The sequence below is a fragment of the Anolis sagrei genome, chromosome 5 (assembly GCF_037176765.1).
Source record: "Anolis sagrei isolate rAnoSag1 chromosome 5, rAnoSag1.mat, whole genome shotgun sequence".
NCBI classification, from domain to species: domain Eukaryota; kingdom Metazoa; phylum Chordata; class Lepidosauria; order Squamata; family Dactyloidae; genus Anolis; species Anolis sagrei.
In genome coordinates, this window is record NC_090025.1 from 161,920,825 (window position 1) to 161,940,034 (window position 19,210).

General features: G+C 40.0%; 1 protein-coding gene across 1 annotated transcript; it reads left to right on the plus strand.

The window, feature by feature from the left end:
* Nucleotides 1-274: 274 nt before the first annotated feature.
* Nucleotides 275-19,210, plus strand: ST13 (ST13 Hsp70 interacting protein). The gene is made up of 12 exons (XM_060777108.2): nt 275-505; nt 6,504-6,561; nt 10,645-10,720; nt 10,816-10,886; nt 11,197-11,263; nt 11,509-11,593; nt 12,004-12,114; nt 12,586-12,688; nt 15,217-15,333; nt 16,063-16,126; nt 16,951-17,075; nt 17,897-19,210. Exons 1-12 carry the CDS (start codon nt 396-398, stop codon nt 18,023-18,025), a joined length of 1,116 nt encoding a protein of 371 aa, XP_060633091.1. The 5' UTR covers nt 275-395; the 3' UTR covers nt 18,026-19,210.

Here is a 19,210-nt window from a genome sequence, read left to right on the forward strand (position 1 = left end):
AGAAAGTGCCACCGCTCGCTTCCGCATTCCTCGCGGCGCGTTTTTGAGGTCGCATAATCCGTTAGTAAATTAAAGCCAACGAATTCCTTTACCCATAGTATAAATAGGATAGAGAAACAGGCACTGCGATAGGCGCCTAAAATACGATTTCTAGAAGATTCTGGTCCCCGCGCCCTCAGCGAGGGGAAGAAGCGGATTGGAGGAGGCGGAGGGCTCGCGCGGAAGGCCTGACAGGAGGAGCCGGAAGGGGCGGGGAAAGGAGGAGCCGGAAGTGGCGCGTGACTGACAAGCGGGGCCTCGAGGGAGGGAGGGAAAGAGGGAAGGAAGGAACTTCGGTTAGCGCGCCTCTCTGAGGGAGAGCTGTTCAGCGCGGAGGCCTTGGCTCTCCGTCAGCCATGGACCCGCGGAAGCTGACCGAGCTGCGGGCCTTCGTCAAACTCTGCAAGGAGAACCCGACCCTCCTTCACGCCGAGGAGCTGGGCTTCTTCCGCGAATGGGTGGAGAGGTAAGCGAGCAAACAGGCGCCACGGGAGCCAAAGAAGGGCCGCATCTAACGCTGTCGAATGAATGCCGTTTGGTACTGCTTATCGCTTAATTATTGATGACATTTATATCCCGCCCTTCTCACCCCGAAGGGGACTCAGAGCGCCTTACAAGATACATATACGTACAATATATTATATTATTAGCATGGTACAATATCAGTATTATATATTACTGTATTGTACTCTACCATTATATTGTAATATTACTTGTAATATTACATGTAATATAAAATATAAAATTATAACACAGCATATTATTTGAGAACACAGAAATGCTGGACCACACCAACAACCACCATGTCAGGCTACACAGAGAAGCCATTGAAAGCCACAAGCATGTGGACAATTTCAACAGAAAGGAAGAGACCATGAAAATGAACAAAATCTGGCTACCAGTATTAAAAAAACTCTAAAATTACAACAGCAAAACAACAGAGAGGAAACAACCAGGCACAGATTAACACCTCCCAACAAGAGATTTTCCCAGGCTCAGGCAGGCCTTCAAATGCTAATGAAGGTGATCAGCTGAAACATTCACACCTAACTGCAGCAGGGAAGAGCTCCTTGCCCCACCCCAGCAATTCCACAGATATATAAACCCATTGTCCTAATTCCAACAGACCTCACTCTCTGAGGATGCTTGCCATAGATGCAGGCGAAACGTCAGGAGAAATGCCTCTAGAACATGGCTCTATAGCCCGAAAAAACCCACAAGAACCTAAAATTATAATATCACATTATTATTAGTAGTAGTATATTGTATTACATTATAATATTATAAATATTATATGTATATAAAATATATTATATTATTAGTATAGCACAGGAGACAATTTATTTCGTGTACTTCTACCCCACCCTTCTCAACCCTCGAGGGGGGACTCAGGGCGGCTTACCAAAAGGCACAATTCGATGCCTACACAGTAATACAAATAAGATATAGACAACAATTAAAAACAGTTATAACAGTTAAGAACAATCAATATGTATCAGTCAATAAAGAACAATCTTATGCTCAACGTTCGCAACTCAGAGTCCATAGCTTCATTCCACATTTTCCATTCCTATCAATCGTCATTGTCCTTTATTTATCTGCCAGATTGCCCAAACGCCTGGTCCCAAATCCATGTTTTTAATTTTCTTCTAAAGGAAAGGAGGGATGACGATGATCTAATTTCCCCAGGGAGTGAATTCCATAGGTGAGGGGCCACCACCGAGAAGGCCCTGCTCCTAATCCCCGCCAATCTCACTTGTGATAAAGGCGGGGCCGAGAGCAGGGCCTCCCCGGAAGATCTTAAACTCCGAGGTGTGACGTAGGGGAGATGCGTTCGGACAGATACGCTGGGCCGGAACCGTATAGGGTGGAACAAGGTGGAACTGTCCCCTGGCCCCCTCTCTCTTCACTCTGGCCCAGAGCGGCAGTTGGTCTTGGCGGGAGGGGTCCCCCACTGATGACATATGCAGGAGACAAGATGGAAAGGAGATTCCATCTGAACATGAGGAAGAACTTTCTGACTGAGAGCCATTCAGCAGTGCCTCGGAGTGTGGTGAAGGCTCCCTCTTTGGAAGCTTTTAAACAGAGGGTGGATGGCCATCTGTCAGGGGTGCTTTGAATGCAATATTCCTGCTTCTGAGCAGGGGGTTGGACTGGATGGCCCATGAGGTATCTTTCAACTCTATGATTCTATGGCTGACAGGGAGCTCTAGCATGGGCTGGTCCATGTATTCTATGAATTGTCCCCTGCCCTCCCTCCCTTCACTCTGGCCCAAAGCAGCAGTTAGTGCTGGGGGAAGGGCTTATGTTAGCATTGAAATAAAGTAGCTTCATTGAGTGCCAGCCTCGTGGGCTTTTCTGAGGCGGAGAGAGCGTGACTTGCCCAAGGTTAACCAGGGAGTTGCCACAGTTTACCAGAGTCTCTGGGGTCGTGATCCAGTGCTCAATCTGCTATGCAAGGCTGGAGCCTAGAAAACACATTCTCTCAATTCCTACTGACAGAAGAGTGAATGGATGAAAAGAACGTAGAGGGAAAATGGCTGAGAAGTATTTTCCAACAGAACTCTTTCCCATTCCAGGGAAATGGGGGCAGGGAAGTCCAATGAAGGTGGTTTTGAAAGGCACTGAAAAGAGAATTCTGAATCAGTTTTTCCCACTGCCAGGGCTCAATGTTGTGCAATCCCGGGAGTTGTGGTTTGGGAAGACACAACTACTCTTTGGCAGAGGAACATTAATACCTTGTAAAACTACGGCTTCCACGATTCTGCTTTTGGAAAATGGTGTTCATAACCTTTTGGAGATCACAATATTTTTAGAAAAACATGACCTTTCAGAGAAGAGACAAAAACCCTTTACAGTAGAATCATCTCTTGTGGAAGACAACCATATATAATTATGCAAGGCAATGGTTTCAGTTGTTAGACTGAATAACCTGTTATCTCTTATCTGTTAGGAAAACAGATATTTTTGCAGTGCATTAAAAAACAGAGCTTTAGAAGTGCTTCTCAGTATGTGTAAAGATAAAGGTTTCCTGTGACATTAAGTCTAGCCATGTCCAACCCTGGGGGATGGTGCTCATCATCTCCATTTCTAAGCCGAAGAGCTGACGTTGTCCGTAGACACTTTCAAGGTCATGTGGCCGGCATGACTGCATGGAGCGCCATTACCTTCCCGCCAAGGTGGACCTATTGATCTCATGTTTGCATGTTTTTAAACTGCTAGGTTGGCAGAAGCTGGGCCTAACAGCAGGAGCTGACTTCACTCCCCAGATTCCAACTGTCAAACTTTCGGCCAGCAAGTTCAGCAGCTCAGCGGTTTAACCACTGAGCCACCAGGGGGCAAAATATATATACTCTCTCATAAAACAACTTGTTTTATATCATGCACTCAAGAGACAAAAATGAAGTAGACTTTGATAAAAAATAATATATTTGGTTTACTCACAAGCTTCATGTGTTCCACATATATAGTACAAAACTTATCAGTCTAGTTTCATATATGTTTGAGATAATTATCTGTGCCATCCAGCCAGGACATCTCTTACAGCAAAACAGCAAGCACAAGTGTGTGATCCGAGTTCTGTAATAGTCTATAGTTGTCTGGTCTGCAGTGATCATGTGGTCTGAAGCCCCTTGTATATCTTCTCAGGAACCATAGAATAAACGAAGCTGCATACCAGAACACCCATACAAACAGTAAGCAACAGGATCATAGATAAACATTACTAGAGAAGGCTTGAAGAAGACTCACATTTCCAAAATCTGCAGCATGGAGCTAGTTGTTAGCCCTCTCTGCCAAAGAATGCTGGTACCTCACCAAACAGCTCCCAGGTTTCCAGACCATTGAGCCCTGGCAGTTAAAGTGCAGTGAAGACACCCACCCTTGTAGACCAGCCAGAGAAGAAAGTAGGTAGCTAGGAGCTATGATGAAAAACCTGTCCTAGGTTGCATCAACACTGAAATTACTGCAGATTGAGACCGCTTTATCTGCCATGACTCAAAGCATTGAATCACAGAAGCAGTAGTTTTAGAAGGCCTTTAGCCTTTTTTTTTTTAACCAAATGTACAACTTCCACTATTCCATAGCATGGAGCCATTGCAATTAAAACTTAATTAATTCTACAATGTAGAGGTACCCCTACAGAGTTCTGTGCTACCTGGAAGAGAAGAAATTACAGTGGGTCCTTGGTCTCTGCTCGGGTTTGGTTCCAGGAATCCCATGGCATATACAATGGCTTAGAAAAATGGTGTCCCTTATGGTACAATTGAAATTTGCTTTTGAAATGTTTTTGAATATTTTCAAGCTGTGGATCCTCTGTATCCATGGATACAGAGGACCAACTATATAGTGTTTTGCATAATAGATTGCCTAACTCTCCAATTGCTTCTTCAGTATTTTTCCATGAGCAAGATACTGGTTTAGGGGATGAATTGCTGCATTTCTGGGTGGGAAACCTGGTCATTTGCCTTACTGAAATCCTACCCACTTTTAAATCCTATTACATACATGTCTCAAATAATAAACAAGATAGTTTCTGTAGGTTTGTTCATAAGTTTAATTTGTATGCAAATCTTAATGGGTATAAGTCTAACTCCAGTCATATATATAGAGTGGGGTGGGGGTGGGGGGAGTGTCCACTTTTGATAGCATAGGAAAATATTAACACCCCTGTAGTGTTTGTTTTGCTGTCTTTACCCCTGTTCAGATTTCACCTCACTTTCTGTCCCTGTGGTAGTTGGTTTTTGAAAAAATTGGCTTGTTGTGGAAACAAGGATTGGTGATTAAAGCTTCAGTGGAGACATCTTTTTCTCATAATAACTCTTTCAGGAGTGAATGTCCCTTCTGAGCAGCATTTCCCTTCTAGTGTTGTTTCACTCTCATTCTTAACTATGAGTCATTTGTAAGTTGGATGTTTGTAACTAGAGGACTGTCTGTACCTATTCCTGGTTTTCCCTCTTCTACTTAGAAATTTGTCTTTGGGAAAATGTAGGTATTGATTTAGCTCTAAACTCTGAGTTACTTAGTTTTTTCATTGTAAAAAATAAAACTATTAAACCATGTTTTCTAAAACATATAAAAATGACAGTACGGGTGGATTGACTGTCGTATGTGTTCAATTTGAAAGCCTTCCCTTGTAATAGTTGGAAAGACAGAGCTTTTCCCATACTGTTGTGTATTTTAGGCCTTGAAGCACTGAACTGGATTACCCATCTCTCTCAACACGGCAGCAGAATTGGCTGTTAAAATGTCCCCTTTGGGGTTTTAGGCCCTGTTTGATAGTAATGTTACGTTGCCAAGAGTGCCATTTATGCATCCAACATATATTTGAGAAATAAATTCAAAACTGCAATGAAGAATTGCTTCATAGTCCAGAACCAAACCAGATTATTAACAGTAGGATAACTTTGACTTCAGGCATCTTTAAATGAAGGTATGATTAAATTGTAGTGCAAAGACATGCATTTCAAAGTGGTGTGGAGCAGTGTAACAAAAATTATAATTGGAGTTCCTCCAGGATTGCTCTTGCTGTAGCTGTGTCTGCTCAGTAGTATGACTTCTTAGCTAAAGTGAACATCTAGGTTATTTACATTTTTCCTGTTGTTACTTTTGCTCTTTGATTTTTTATTTTGAATCAACTGTCCTTTGCAGTGTTGAAAATTGTGGACTTAGATATTTTTAACCCAGTATGGGATTGTCTCATATGTTTTTCAATTTTCAATTTTAAGAAATAAATGCTGAAGCAACAGGCTAAATGTAGTTGCTTTCCTACAAGAGTAGATCAATTGAATTAGTTGGTGAATATGACTGACTCTACAACGGTAAAATTAATTTTGTTGGACATCATTTTAACTCCCATGGCTTTCTGAGAAAGAACATAACGCCACAAATTTATTGATGTAGAAGCTGTGATGTTTTTCTCCTGCATTTTGCTTTCCATCCTGGGGCAGCGAAAGACATAGATTGTGGTTTGCAAACTAAGCAAATTAATGATATTATTTGCAGTAGATGCTGTTGTTGCTCTGCATTCCACATCTCTTGATGGAAAGAGTTCTTATGTTACTGTTAAAATAGCTTAAGTTGACTTCTCTTTGCACATCATGGCTTAAGCCTGTAGAAATACCTGGTTTGGAGTTAAAGTACAAGTTGTTTCGAGAAAGGTATTAATCTCTATTCATATTTTGTATCTTTTCTGGGTCAGGAGGCTGAAACATGCTCACTGCATCACATACTGCCCATAGGTCATAGTTTCTCCCAACTTGGTCTGAATTCTAATGAAATGTTTCTGAGAAGTGTTAAGAGTGAAACTAATACATTTCAAGATATTTTCTAGTACATTAGTTTTTGAATACATGGGTGGACTGTCACTGTAAGATGCTGCCAACTTAACTGCAGTTCTTATTGTAGTCCAAAATACTGTACCTCAAATCCTGTATCTAATTGGTGTCTTTTTTTCTGTTATAAAGCATGGGAGGCACAATTCCACCGCCTCCGTGCAACACTTCAACAGAAGGGCACAATAAGGTAAGACATTAGCTTGTTTGCTACTATGCCTTTTAAATACTTACATATGATTCTAGAACAGGGAAGCACTTACTGTTTATGTGAAGGATTTTTATTTCACATTTCAGGGCATAGTGTTCTGATTACTTTTCAAAACAGTGTGAAAGGGTCTGTTTTTGAAAATAAATATGTGAGTTTATATCACTACATTTGTTTCATACTTCAAAAAGCTGATTAGGAATGGCTCAACATCCAATTCTATATTTTTCAGTAAAAATGTGTTGGATTCTTACTTGTTTCCATGGCTATCCTGTGTGAAGTCATGTACCCCTATGATTCTTCTAACAGCATTTATAGCGTACCCTATAAAAAGCTTATGGAGACTTAAGTTGGTTTCCATGGGTTACATGATATTTTCTTTTGAGGTGATTCTCTGAGGAGACCAATGGCTCCTCTGTCATTTTTCTGGAAGCAGTTTAAAGACTTTTGTGTTACACTTTCAGAAGCTTAATCTACCAACTAGCCTTTAAAATCCTTTCCTGTGTTTTTCTTAGCCCTTTAAAGACTATTTAAAGTAACAATTGCTTATTTGGGAGCAAAGCTACATCATAGTGGCTTGCAGTGAAGTATAATTGGCAATAATAAGATATCCCATCCTCAAAATAATGAAACCCAAAAGGCATTGCACTCAAACCATCAGCAGTCTTATAACAAAGCAAAATGCAACAGTCACCAGAAGCCATTTGAAAATAAAGAGCCTTGAAGATCTGATGGAGCTTGATGTATACTTTGTACTTTGAATATTTGTATGTAAGGTTTTATCTAGACGAGTGGACAACATTTGTGTACGAGCCAGTATTGCTTCATAGAGAAACATTGTGGGCCATGCCCTTGCAAGTCTACCTTTGTTGTAGTTGTGTTCACAGGGCAACCACCCTGTTCCCAGCAAAAACCAGCCAAACAAAACATATTGGGATAACAAAGGCCACAATTTGTGTATTCGTTACAGCTGAAAATAGGGTTGGCAGCCATACATGGGTCCTGGATCACCCAATTGGACAGTCCAGTGACACAAAGCAGGGAATCTCTGGAAGGGTTGAGAGCCCAGCTGGCCCCTGACAGCCAGCAAGAGGGGTGTGGCGCAGGAACCCATCCAACACCACTCCAGGTTACCTGCACTGCCACACCACTCACAGGACACTTTAATTATGCCTATTTGAGAGGGAAATAAACCGGTACCAGATCAAGAGTCCATATCAATTGCCCCCAAAGTTGTGACAAGACAATTACATAGTCGAAACAAGAACCAAAAAGGGGGGGGGGGGGCAGGTGCACTGGCTTAAATAGCTGGTCTTCACATCAGCCTCCCCCCACTCTCCAGCTAAATAGGGTTGGCAGCCATACATAGGTCCTGGATCACAGCCCAGCTGCTGGTGCAATGATGCAAAGCTGGGAATCTCTGGAAGAGTCCAGAGCCTAGCCATCAAGTGCAGGAACCCATCCAACGTCGCTTCAGGTTCCCTGCACTGCCAAGACCCTTGCAGGGCACTCGAATGATGCCTATTTGAGAGGGAGACAAGCCAGTACCAGATCCAGGGCCATGGCCAACTGCAAAAAAGATGACCCCAAACTGTGGGGGACTTGCCAATCCTAGGACTAGCTGCACCCAATAACAGTCCATGATCAACAACGTCCTATGCCACCAATGCTGGATGACAATGTACAGGTCCAATGCTATGCCGTGCAAGTGTGACAGCTGGTCTGCTGACTCCTAGTCCCTCACTGATTATCTTTTATCCTGCCATCACATCCCAAAATAATTGTTCCAGCCATGGAGTCACCCAACTGCCACAGCTGCCTGTCCATATCCTGAATCTGGAATGCAAGTTACAGAAATATAAAACTATATCCTGGACCCTATAGGAAGCAGCCTGGCTGTATATAGGATATATAAGTGGAGGATTTCCAGCATCCCAGCCTTTTAATGACATTTATTGAGATCCCTCCCTCCGCAACTGTGGTAGCTGCCCCTGTCCAGGAGACTGAACTTGCTTAGTGCCTGACAAAAAATGGCTATGAACTGGAATCTCGAGTGAGGAGTCCCGTCCAAGAGGGGAAAAAAGCAGGCCGGGGAGGTGTCTCTACTATACATGAAGCATATTAAAGAGCTACACAGTTCCAGCCCAGTTTATCTGTCCGAGCGTATCTTCCCCTATAAACCATCAGGAGTTTAAGATCTTCTGGAGAGGCCATGCTCTCAGTCCCACCACCTTTGCAGTTGCACTTGGTGGGGATGAGAGACAGGGCCTTCTCTGTGGTGGCCCCCTAGCTATGGAACTCTCCCCAACAAGGTTAGGTCTGCCCCTCCCTCCTGACTTTCAGGAAGCAACTGAAATCCTGGCTTTGGAATCAGGCATTCGCAGATTGATGGATTGAACCGGTAAAGATTAAGAGTTATTGGACCACAATGTTTGGATTTAGTTGGATGATGTTTTTAACTTGGCAAACTGTCTTTTAAGTGTATTTTATAACTTATTTATTATGTATTTTATTTTTAAAATGTTATTTATTGTGTAGCATTGAATTTTTGCTGTTGTAAACCGTTCTGAGTCCCTCCATGGAGGTAGAGAAGAACGGGATATAAAAATTTTAAATAAATAAATAAAGCACCCCAGATTCCAAAATGTGAATAGTGAAGTCAACCCTCTGGCCCCGTTGGTCTGTTTTGGACCACCTGATTCTTATGTCCAGTTCACTGTCCCTTAACCAGATGACCTGGAATTGCAAAGCGCTCTCCAATGTTTTCTTCCCAAAGGGTAGGCAGCATTGACAAGGTGGTGACCTGGACTCAGACCACTTGCTCGTCAACTGGGTGGGGGCCGTTGGACGAGACTACTGCCAGGCCCTCACATCTCTCTGCCAGCCTCCCTCTATGTAGAGGTAGCTTGTCTGTTGGCAAGGCTGTTAGCCTCCCAGGCCAGGTGATCCAATTACTTGGCCTTAAGAATGACCCAGTAAGGTCAGGGAGTCCAGCGGCTGCTGCATCTCAACTGGACCACTCCCTCAGCTCTCGTAACCCTGACAAGGTCTATTGTGCAACATTAGGCACGGGAGCTTGTCCCTCGTTGCTCATGCCACCGCTTTCCTCGTCTGTCCTCTTTTACTTCTTCCATCGCCATCCCTCTTAGGGCGTCTTCCCCAGGTTCTGCTGCTCCTCTGGACCTTTGCTTTCCAGAGCTCGAAGGCAACTGAGCCAGAGGAATGGACTTACATAGCTGGTAGGCAGACCTGAGTGAAGAGATCTTCACTCAGTCCACCTCGCTCAGCCAATTGGAGCAAGCCATGAGGTTCACCCCTGATTTCGACTGAGGGGAGAACTGGTACACCTGAAGTGTGCGAATGCAAGGCTCCCTTGACAAGCAGGCGGGCATGCCTGCCATCACCATTACCCTGTCCCATAAGTTGGACAGGGGATTTTCCATCTGCCAGCTACCAGTAACTTAAATGCATGTGTTTATGAAGCATAAAAGGTAGGAGTTTGTACCTTCTCTTACTCATTATGCTGAATTATAAAAGTAAGGTTGCAGTACTGAAAAAACATTACCAGAAAGCAAATCCCACTGATTGCATTTATAGTTTTGAGCCCTTGAAAGTTCTTACTGTTTTTCTTGATAATTTTTCTACCACCTTTAGAGGGGGCAAAGGGTGCTGCTCTTAAAAAAAGTTTCATTATAAAATGTGCAATTTGTGGTGTAGTTTTTCCCCCCAGTTCTGGCCATTGGTAGAAGTTATTCTGCTATTAGCAAACATTAATCTTTACCAATTTAAATGCACTGCTTCTCAGATCTGCTTCTTTTCTGCCAGTGCTTCCACCTGCTCTTGAATGCATTTTAAGTGAATTGAAATTCTAGTAGTTTAATGCAAACATAAAACTGTCATTAAGTTTGCACATGTTCTCCTTGACGCTGGTTTAAACCTTTCTAAAGTGTAATAAAGCACTTATGACACACTATTCCTTTTAGGATTGTGTTCGCATTCTGTAACACTGTTCTTTGAGAGAAGATTTAAATGAGCATGTCAGTGATTGGATGAATTTCTCATTAGGAAAAAGCTGAAGAAAAGAAACCACCAGAAGAACCTCCAAAACCAACAGAGCCAGAAAGCGAAGAGAGTGATTTAGGTGACTTATTAACATTTCAAAATCTGTGGAGTTATGGAGCTATTTTTACATCTTATAACTGTAGTTATTGATAATCAATTACTGTTTATTTGCAGACATTGATAATGAAGGGGTGATTGAACCTGACAATGATGAACCTCAGGCAATGGGTGATGAAAATGTTGAGGTAAATTTCAATGAGTTTGAAATTTGTAGTAAACCACATTCTGCTTTTCAGATAAATTGGTTAGTCTTTCTTGATGGGATAACTTTACAAAATGTCAGTTATAATTTAACAAGTAAACAATGATAAGTGTGTAGTAAGTATTCCGCCAACTTTGGGAACGAGTACTTCAATGCACAGAAAAATAACTCAGATCTGTTTTTAGTTAAATACCCTCGGAAGCATCTTAGTCACATTGATACGGTATCTTAAAATTTTAAAACAAGAAACACTTCCTCTTCATTCCAGTGTCTTCACCTTTTTGTCTTATTAGGTATCAGAAGAAATGATAGACCAGGCTAATGAAAAGAAGATGGAAGCTATTAATGCGTTAGGTGAAGGTAAGCTCCTTAGGTTCTCTTTTTAGGAAAATTAAACATTTACTAATAAAGAATATATGAAACACTTCTTTCTTTTAAAGATTGAATTGTGAGCTTAGCTGTCTGAAATAATCCAAAAATGTATCCCTTCATTGAAAATTGCCTGCATGGTTAGGTTTCTTAATTATCTAAAAGTAGATGACTATATCAGACATGTACGGACTTATTTTGGGGGGTTTGTAATTGAAGCTTTATTGGTATTTCAGGTGAATTGCAGAAAGCCATTGATCTGTTTACAGAAGCCATTAAGCTAAATCCTCATCTGGCTATCTTGTATGCCAAACGAGCCAGGTAAGTGTTAAAACTTGAAAACTTGTGTAAGTATAAAATTGTTTGTACACAAACACAGTCCAGTATGGACTAATTAATGTGACGTAGATATCCAAGATATCTCATTGTGTAGATATATACAGATGTAGGTACTCCTAAATCCATATCATTTTTGGTCCCATTTATTTTGGTTAAGGGATAGTCAGCCAGTACTAATTTATGGTCCTGGAAAAATATGGAAATCTTTACACTGTTACATCATTGTTTTTCTTTTTAGTGTAGAATATACATGAAATATTGAAACTAAAGGATTTAATAAATAAAATCGATATTTTCAACTGATTGCGCTTTTTGTTTGCTTCTAGCCTAAACACTAAAACAGTGTGTAGCTAATTATTTATGAAATCTGCATGCTTTTTTGATGTTGACAGTGTATTTGTGAAAATGCAGAAGCCAAATGCTGCCATAAGGGATTGTGATAGAGCCATTCAGATAAACCCTGATTCAGCACAGCCCTACAAATGGCGAGGAAAAGCTCACAGGTACAGAAACTGAAATTTCTGATGAAGGAAAATGAAATATTCTGATTTAGTTTTCTATTATAATATGAGTAAATGGTATACTGGTCTTTTAATTGGGTCTTAATTCTGCGAATGGCATAACCAAACAAGCTATTTGAATTATGTTCACTGTTGTGCCCTGTGGTTTGAACTTTATATAAATATAATCATAATGAATTAGTCCAGCTGTTGGAGTATGCCTTTAAATCAAAATTGCAGCATGTCATCCTTGCATTTTAACCGTTTGTAGGAAGTAACATTTGTGGGGTGTAGGATAAATAACCTTTGTTTCCTAAGTGTTAAATTTAAAAATAATTAACATTTTAGACACCAAAAAATAATATGGCATAGTAATTAACCGAGAGCATACCCGTGGGTTTTCTTTTAGGACAAATGATATGTTTTACTTGGGAACAAATACTGAATTTTGGATTGGAATCTTTCCACTATCAGGCTCCTGGGTCACTGGGAAGAAGCTGCACACGATTTGGCTCTGGCCTGTAAACTGGATTACGATGAAGATGCTAGTGCCATGCTGAAAGAAGTGCAGCCACGAGTGAGTAAAAAAAGGAAGAAAGGCTTTGCTTTCCATAGTGAAAGTTTTATTTCTGCAGTATTATATGGAACATGCACCAGAACGCAGTGCTTGTTGGAATTATATGATCTCATTGCTCCAAACCAAATTGATCCTCATCCTCTGCATGTTTTTGTTAACAGTTGTAACATGGGCTGCAAATATGCATGTGTGTTTATGTGTATACATACATGAGAGCATCTCCTCCCAATATAAATATGTTAATTGAAAAAGGAGCAAATACAGTTGTTCTGTAAAATGCAAAATGAGTGCTTTGGGTACAATGCTTTTTACTTGCTTTGCTGATCTTCCACAAGGACTGCTGTCAGCTTTTGTAGTTTAGAAAATTCTGCAACATTCTCTCCATAGAGTCACTCCTATTTATAATCATAGCCTATAAATAAAAACATAATATTTTAATATTTTACTGATATTTGTGATGTAGCATTATGTGACCTGAATATAGTAAGCCCTCCATATCCACAGATTCCGTATCCATGGATTTAACCATTTATGGCTTGACAATATTTTTTAAATGCCCCCAAAACAAATATTGATTTTACCATTTTATTGAAGGGACACCTTTTACGATGCAATTTTATAAAATTGGACTAGATCATCCACAGACGTTCGTATCTACAGGGGAAATCAAACACCAGCGATACCAAGGCCCCACTGTATTATAGGAGAAATCAATAGGGGGAAATATTTCACCTTATAGAAAGCATGCAATAGCACTTTATTCATTTTAGTGGATTATGATCATACATGTAATTAAACATTTCTGAAACTTAGATTTGAAACCCCTGTCCTGTACCTTTTCTCTACTATTATGTAGGTGGAGCTGCTAATGCCATCATATTATCTTTACATGCTTAATATGTAGAATAATAGTTTATTTCAGCAATCCTGAGTCTTGCATATTCTATCTACTTCATTGAAGAGTACTGCTGAACAGATGGTGGTTTCTTGTACTCCTTTTCTGCATTTCTTTCAGGCAGAGTTTAAATTACTAGGACTTAGAAATGTCTCTGATGTGCTTGTCAATATGGATTCTCTTGATCGCCTGGTTTTTACATGAATAATATGGCAGATGTAATTAGGAAATGCCTGTGCCTGAAAATGGGCAGGACCAACTGCTGTGAAAACTGTTGAAACATACTTTTCTTCTGCTTTTCAAAAGTCACAAATACTTTACAAGACGAACGATCAAGTGAGCTAAGCTAGTCCTTGATAAGGCAGACCTTGAGCTACTATCATCAGAGGTCTTTGAATGTTTTTGCAAAAAGATGCTGAAACACTTTATTTAGAAGTTGTTTCTGGGTAGAGATCAAAGTGCTGGTTATGATCTTTAACACCTACATGGCTCTGATCCAGGCTTTCTAAAAGACCGTATATTTTTGTATGAACCTGTATAAGCTTTAAAATATGTGAGGAAGGGTTTACACTTGGTCCCATCAAAATCACAAAAAGAGCATTCTCAGTGGCTGCTCCCAAGTTGTGGAACCCACTTTTTTTGAGAGGTTTACTTGGGCTTCTTCCCGCTGTTGTTCTGCTAGCAGATAAAGGCCTTTTCATTTGTGTTTTTAAAATATGAATTTTAATAGAGTGTTCTGTCTAAATTTTATTAAGTTTTAAATGTGTTTTAAAATTTGCTTTTCTTTTGTTTTTAATTTCAGTTTTAAAAGATGTACCATTTGCACTAAGATTTTTTTTTAGTGTGTTCCATTTTTTAAGAGGTTGAATCCCAGATTGGGAGAAAGGCGGAATATTAAATTAATATGTAATTAATGTTGATACCTATCAGATCTCTCAAAGGAAGGGTATTCCACAGGTGGGGTGTCACAGCACCCTTTTCTATATGCTTTGAGTGTAATGGTCAGGGTGTTTGTGCCCCACTCTGTGCTGGTCATGGACCATAATAAAGTCTTGTAGTTGCTGTTGTTGAGTGTAATGGCTCCACTGATGGGACACAAAGAAAAGCCTCTTCAGCGAACCTCAGCCTCTAAGAAAGCATTTATAGCTCCTTCAAGTATGATGTCCCAAACTGATCAGGGCTTGAAATGTTATCATTGCCACCTTCAGTTTGAATTGTAACATATTGATAGCCAGCAGAATTACTTTATGTCCAGTCTGTGATGGTTTCTATAGGATATTTCAGTCAGCAATCTATGAGACCTTTCTTTTCACTCAGGGTCCATGTCCACTCTCCCAAAGACTTGTACCATGTCCTGTTTCTTTTAGGTGTAGTAACTAGTGGGTAATTAGACTTTTTCTGCACTTTTCCCCTGATTAACTACTTTTTATTGTTGCTTTTTCTGTTTTTCTTTGTAAATTCTGTATGAGGACATTTAAAACATAAAAATAATAATGTTTATTAGTTCTCTCTGAGAGACTTGGCAGAGTACATATCAGTTAAAATAGATATGATGAGTAGAGTTTGAAACAAGTACTGCATTGTGCACTTAACTTCAGAATATATTATGAATGCTCTCTTTCATGTGCTTCAGGCTCAGAAGATTGCAGAACACAGAAGAAAATATGAACGAAAGCGTGAAGAAAAAGAAATCAGGGAAAGGATGGAAAGAGTAAAGAAAGCCCGGGAGGAACATGAAAGAGCTCAGAGGGTAAGAACTTTTTAAAAAATGTGTATACTAGGAACTTATTATCACATCAAGCATCAAAATATGTGAATGTGAATTCTGTAATGCACTTTGTGGAAAATGTGGGAGTTGTTTTTCCGGCTGTGATAAAAGCTGGTCCTGGAACAATAGTATGTATCATGGTTCATTGCTCTTCTGTGTTTTGTATCCTGTGTTTATCTTAGTCTGTAGCTGCAGAGAATTAAAATGCAGTGTAATTTAAAATCCACTGATGGAATTATGTGAGGAAGTAGCAGGCAATATAGAGATTAAATAATCAATATTTTGTAAAATCCATCTGTTTTGTATTAAGCTTGACTGAAGCAGTGTCATAACTGCTGGAATGTCAGGAGCATATGGGCCTAAAATCTATTTATAACCACTTAGACCATTTGTTCTATTTCTACAGACTAGCTTGTTCTATTTCTACAGACTAGCCTGGGAGATTGGTAGAGCAAGAGTGGACAGTGTGTGGCCTGCAGTCTGCCTGCAGCTACCCCAAGGCTGTTTTTCCACCCTCAGGTCATTTCTAGGGGATGGGTGAGGCCATTTTAAGCATGTGGAGGGCATGAGTGGAAGTGTCCAGTCAAGAGTGGGGACATGGAATGTCTGAAAATGACAGGAACTGCTTTTCAGCATCTATGGGGAGTGTAGTCCTCTGATCTTTGTAAATTATCCACCTTGTATGTGGACTGTTCTTGTGATTCTTTGCAGGAGGAAGAGGCACGTCGACAGGCAGGAGGTCCTCAGTTTGGTGGCTTCCCAGGTGGCTTCCCAGGTAGGAATTTATTTCATATCATTTGGTTAAATGAAGGTCTAAGAGGTGAGGGGAGTGAAATCCAGAAGCAGGTGGCCTGCTTGGCTGTAGCTTCCCATCTGAGGAACTGTTTTCGGATCGTGGACTGCTGCTTCGCTATGACTCAGAATCTCCCTCACTTAAATATCACTTTCTTTTACGCATCAGACAAAAAGTCATTCTTAATATCTGCTCTGTACCCCCCTCCAATTCCTTTAAATATATTGCAGTCTTGCTGATGAAGTTTTTATGCTAGTTATATTCCTTTTTAATGATTTCATGGTTGTAACTCTTTTTAACATCCCTGTATTTCATTCTATTTCAATGGTTTTTGGTTTTAAATTATAAATATTTTTTAAAAACATTGTTAGCCACTTTAGGTCTATTTTAAGAGAGGCAATGTGGAATATAAATAAATTACTGGTAATAAATAAATATCAGCTTATAGCACATAGCAGGGAATAACTGAAAGGGGCTAAGGATAGATGTTGCTCCCAGGGGCTCATCCAGCTTAAAACTGCCCTTTTCACTTCTTGGGTCCCACTTTAGGCTGGAGGCATCTCAGTAAAACATATCAGAAAATCAAAGGTTTACCCTAATGCACAATTTTTAGCATCAAATCAAATATATTGTCTTTCAGATGAAAGTCCTTTTCAGATCAAAATCATCAAGTAGTAGTTAACTAAACCACTTTATAACAGGCCCCTGATCCTGATACATGAAGGTTTCCAAAAAGAGGAAAATTTTAGGAAATTTATCATTTAACATCATTTTCTTTCTCTGAAAAATACCCCTTTTATTTGCAGGTGGTTTTCCTGGTGGAATGCCTGGCGGCATGCCTGGTGGAATGCCTGGTGGCATGCCTGGGATGGGGGGTATGCCAGGACTCAATGAAATTCTTAGTGATCCTGAAGTTCTCGCAGCCATGCAGGTGAGACAAAGCTAATATTCAATGAAAGCTGAGAGACATGTGGACCCCTGATTCTGCATAGGTGCTGTGCTTGTTTCTTAGCAATCCCCCCCCCCCCCCCACTTTTGCTGTTTCTATTAATTATTTATTTCCACCCATTTTTATGCTGCCTTTTTGGTTCAGAAATGCTCTGAGTATAATAGTTTTCCTGCTTTGGTAATAATCAGCAAACAGTATATTTTCTCCTGTTTTCACTTTTGCATCTACAAACATCCGTTAAGAAAGCCTGTGAAAAAAGAAGCTCCTTTTTACAAAGTCTTCATATGTCTACACAGGGGTCCTGTTTACATTTTATCCTCTAACTGGAGAAGCATTAAGTGTTGGAGGAGAGCTGGGGAAACATGCACTTTAAACAGTGCACACTTGAGCTAGCTGATAGAGCAGCATTGTACTCAGCCTGATCCTATTGCAGCAGTGTCACTGCCTGTAATAGGCAAAGTAATATTAATAATTATAATTATTTTATTTCTTACCCTCCTCTCTTCATGGCTCAAGTACACAGCAACTGCCCCCATAGTGCCATTTGTGGCCAGGCTAAGCTCATCCTGCTGATCCTGGCTCCCAACTGTTCTTCTTTTACTTTTCATACTGTGTTGAGGTCTTCTTTGCTTCTGACAAATCTCTCCAGCTGCCCTCATTTCAACTCAGTACAGATCCGTTTGGGGTTTATGAGTAAAATGTATGATGAATCTGAAATAGTATCTTTTGTATTTTGTATGCAAAGCTAATTCAGAGACAATATCATTACTTTAATTTTACACATTTTCCTTTTTGTATTCCAGGATCCAGAAGTTATGGCAGCTTTTCAAGATGTTGCCCAGAACCCAGCAAACATGTCAAAGTACCAGAATAACCCCAAAGTCATGAATCTCATTGGCAAACTATCAGCCAAATTTGGAAGTCAACCATAAAATCCTCTTTGGTTGCAAGACATGGGGGAAGTCTTGATCATTTACTGTACGTTGCAATAACACACCATTGTACCTCTGAGTCTCTTAAGAGAACTGGAGTGCACTGGGTAAAACTCTCCCTCCATGTTTCAGAAATAAATGGCAGCCAGTTCACGATTGTATCCAAGTTCTGTTTGAAAAACACTTCCCCACCACCACCTTTGCTCTGTTTTACTCAACAGCAGTGCAGATCACTTTTATATTTCGTTACATGTAAGCTTCCAGTAGATTGTACCAAAAAGTGTAGGGTGGGTGGTTTGGGTTTATTTTTTTTAATAGGGGAAGCAAGGGAAGATAATTGGTTTTTTTAAAAAAATAATGGTGTTGAGTTTCTTCTTCCCAGTAACTGGAATCTAACATGAGCAGATGAAGCTCAGCATTTTTGTTTTCACTAGAAGAAATAGTACATAATTCATATTCACTTTTTACATTCACAAGGGTGACTTAAGACATCTAAAAATCAATCTCTTAATAAATCAGATCCCTGCAACAGAGGGAAACACCCTTACCCTTACTGTTGCATGTTTTGGCATTAACTATTAGTACAAGTGCTATTAAAGCTTGACAACGTAACAATCAATGTTTAGCAGAGTAACAGGTTTGTCAAGATGTGTTGGGCAAATGCTTCTATCAACATTAATAACTTCATTGAATTCAGTGGTTGCGGATCTTGTTGTACTGATTTCACTTTTAAACATTCTTGCCTGGCTTAACTTCTTAATATTGTGGAAGGAAAAATAACTTAATTCTATCATCATCTTTCATTTGTTCTTTAAACAGTTCATAATGAAGATATACTGTACAGGTTTGTTACATGCTGAAACTCTGGATTCTGTGATTGTGAGAATCCTAATAAGCCTACATATCTTCAACAGATCCTTAAGATTTGATGGCATTACCTTTATTCCATCATTTGGATGTTTTCGTATTTTCATATATCCCAGTCATCAATCTCTAATATTGGTTTTATATCTTCTGTTAATGTCATACTACAATATTGATACTTGTGCAGGTCGAGCTATGAAGAGGGAGAGGTAAAGTGCTGGAATAGCAGGTCTTAAATGTAATTACAGCATGTGTATTCGCTTGAACACCTTGCTGAACTGTTCATTGATAACTAATGCAATTAAACTTTTTTTTTTTTTA

What these genes read in the sequence shown, in the direction of transcription:
- ST13 (XM_060777108.2), top strand. Translation starts at nt 396, where the DNA reads ATGGACCCGCGGAAGCTGACCGAGCTGCGGGCCTTCGTCAAACTCTGC. An exon ending in TATTAATGCGTTAGGTGAAG is followed by an intron (nt 11,264 to 11,508) that starts GTAAGCTCCTTA and finishes TTGGTATTTCAG; the next exon opens with GTGAATTGCAGAAAGCCATT. An exon ending in CTTCCCAGGTGGCTTCCCAG is followed by an intron (nt 16,127 to 16,950) that starts GTAGGAATTTAT and finishes TTTTATTTGCAG; the next exon opens with GTGGTTTTCCTGGTGGAATG.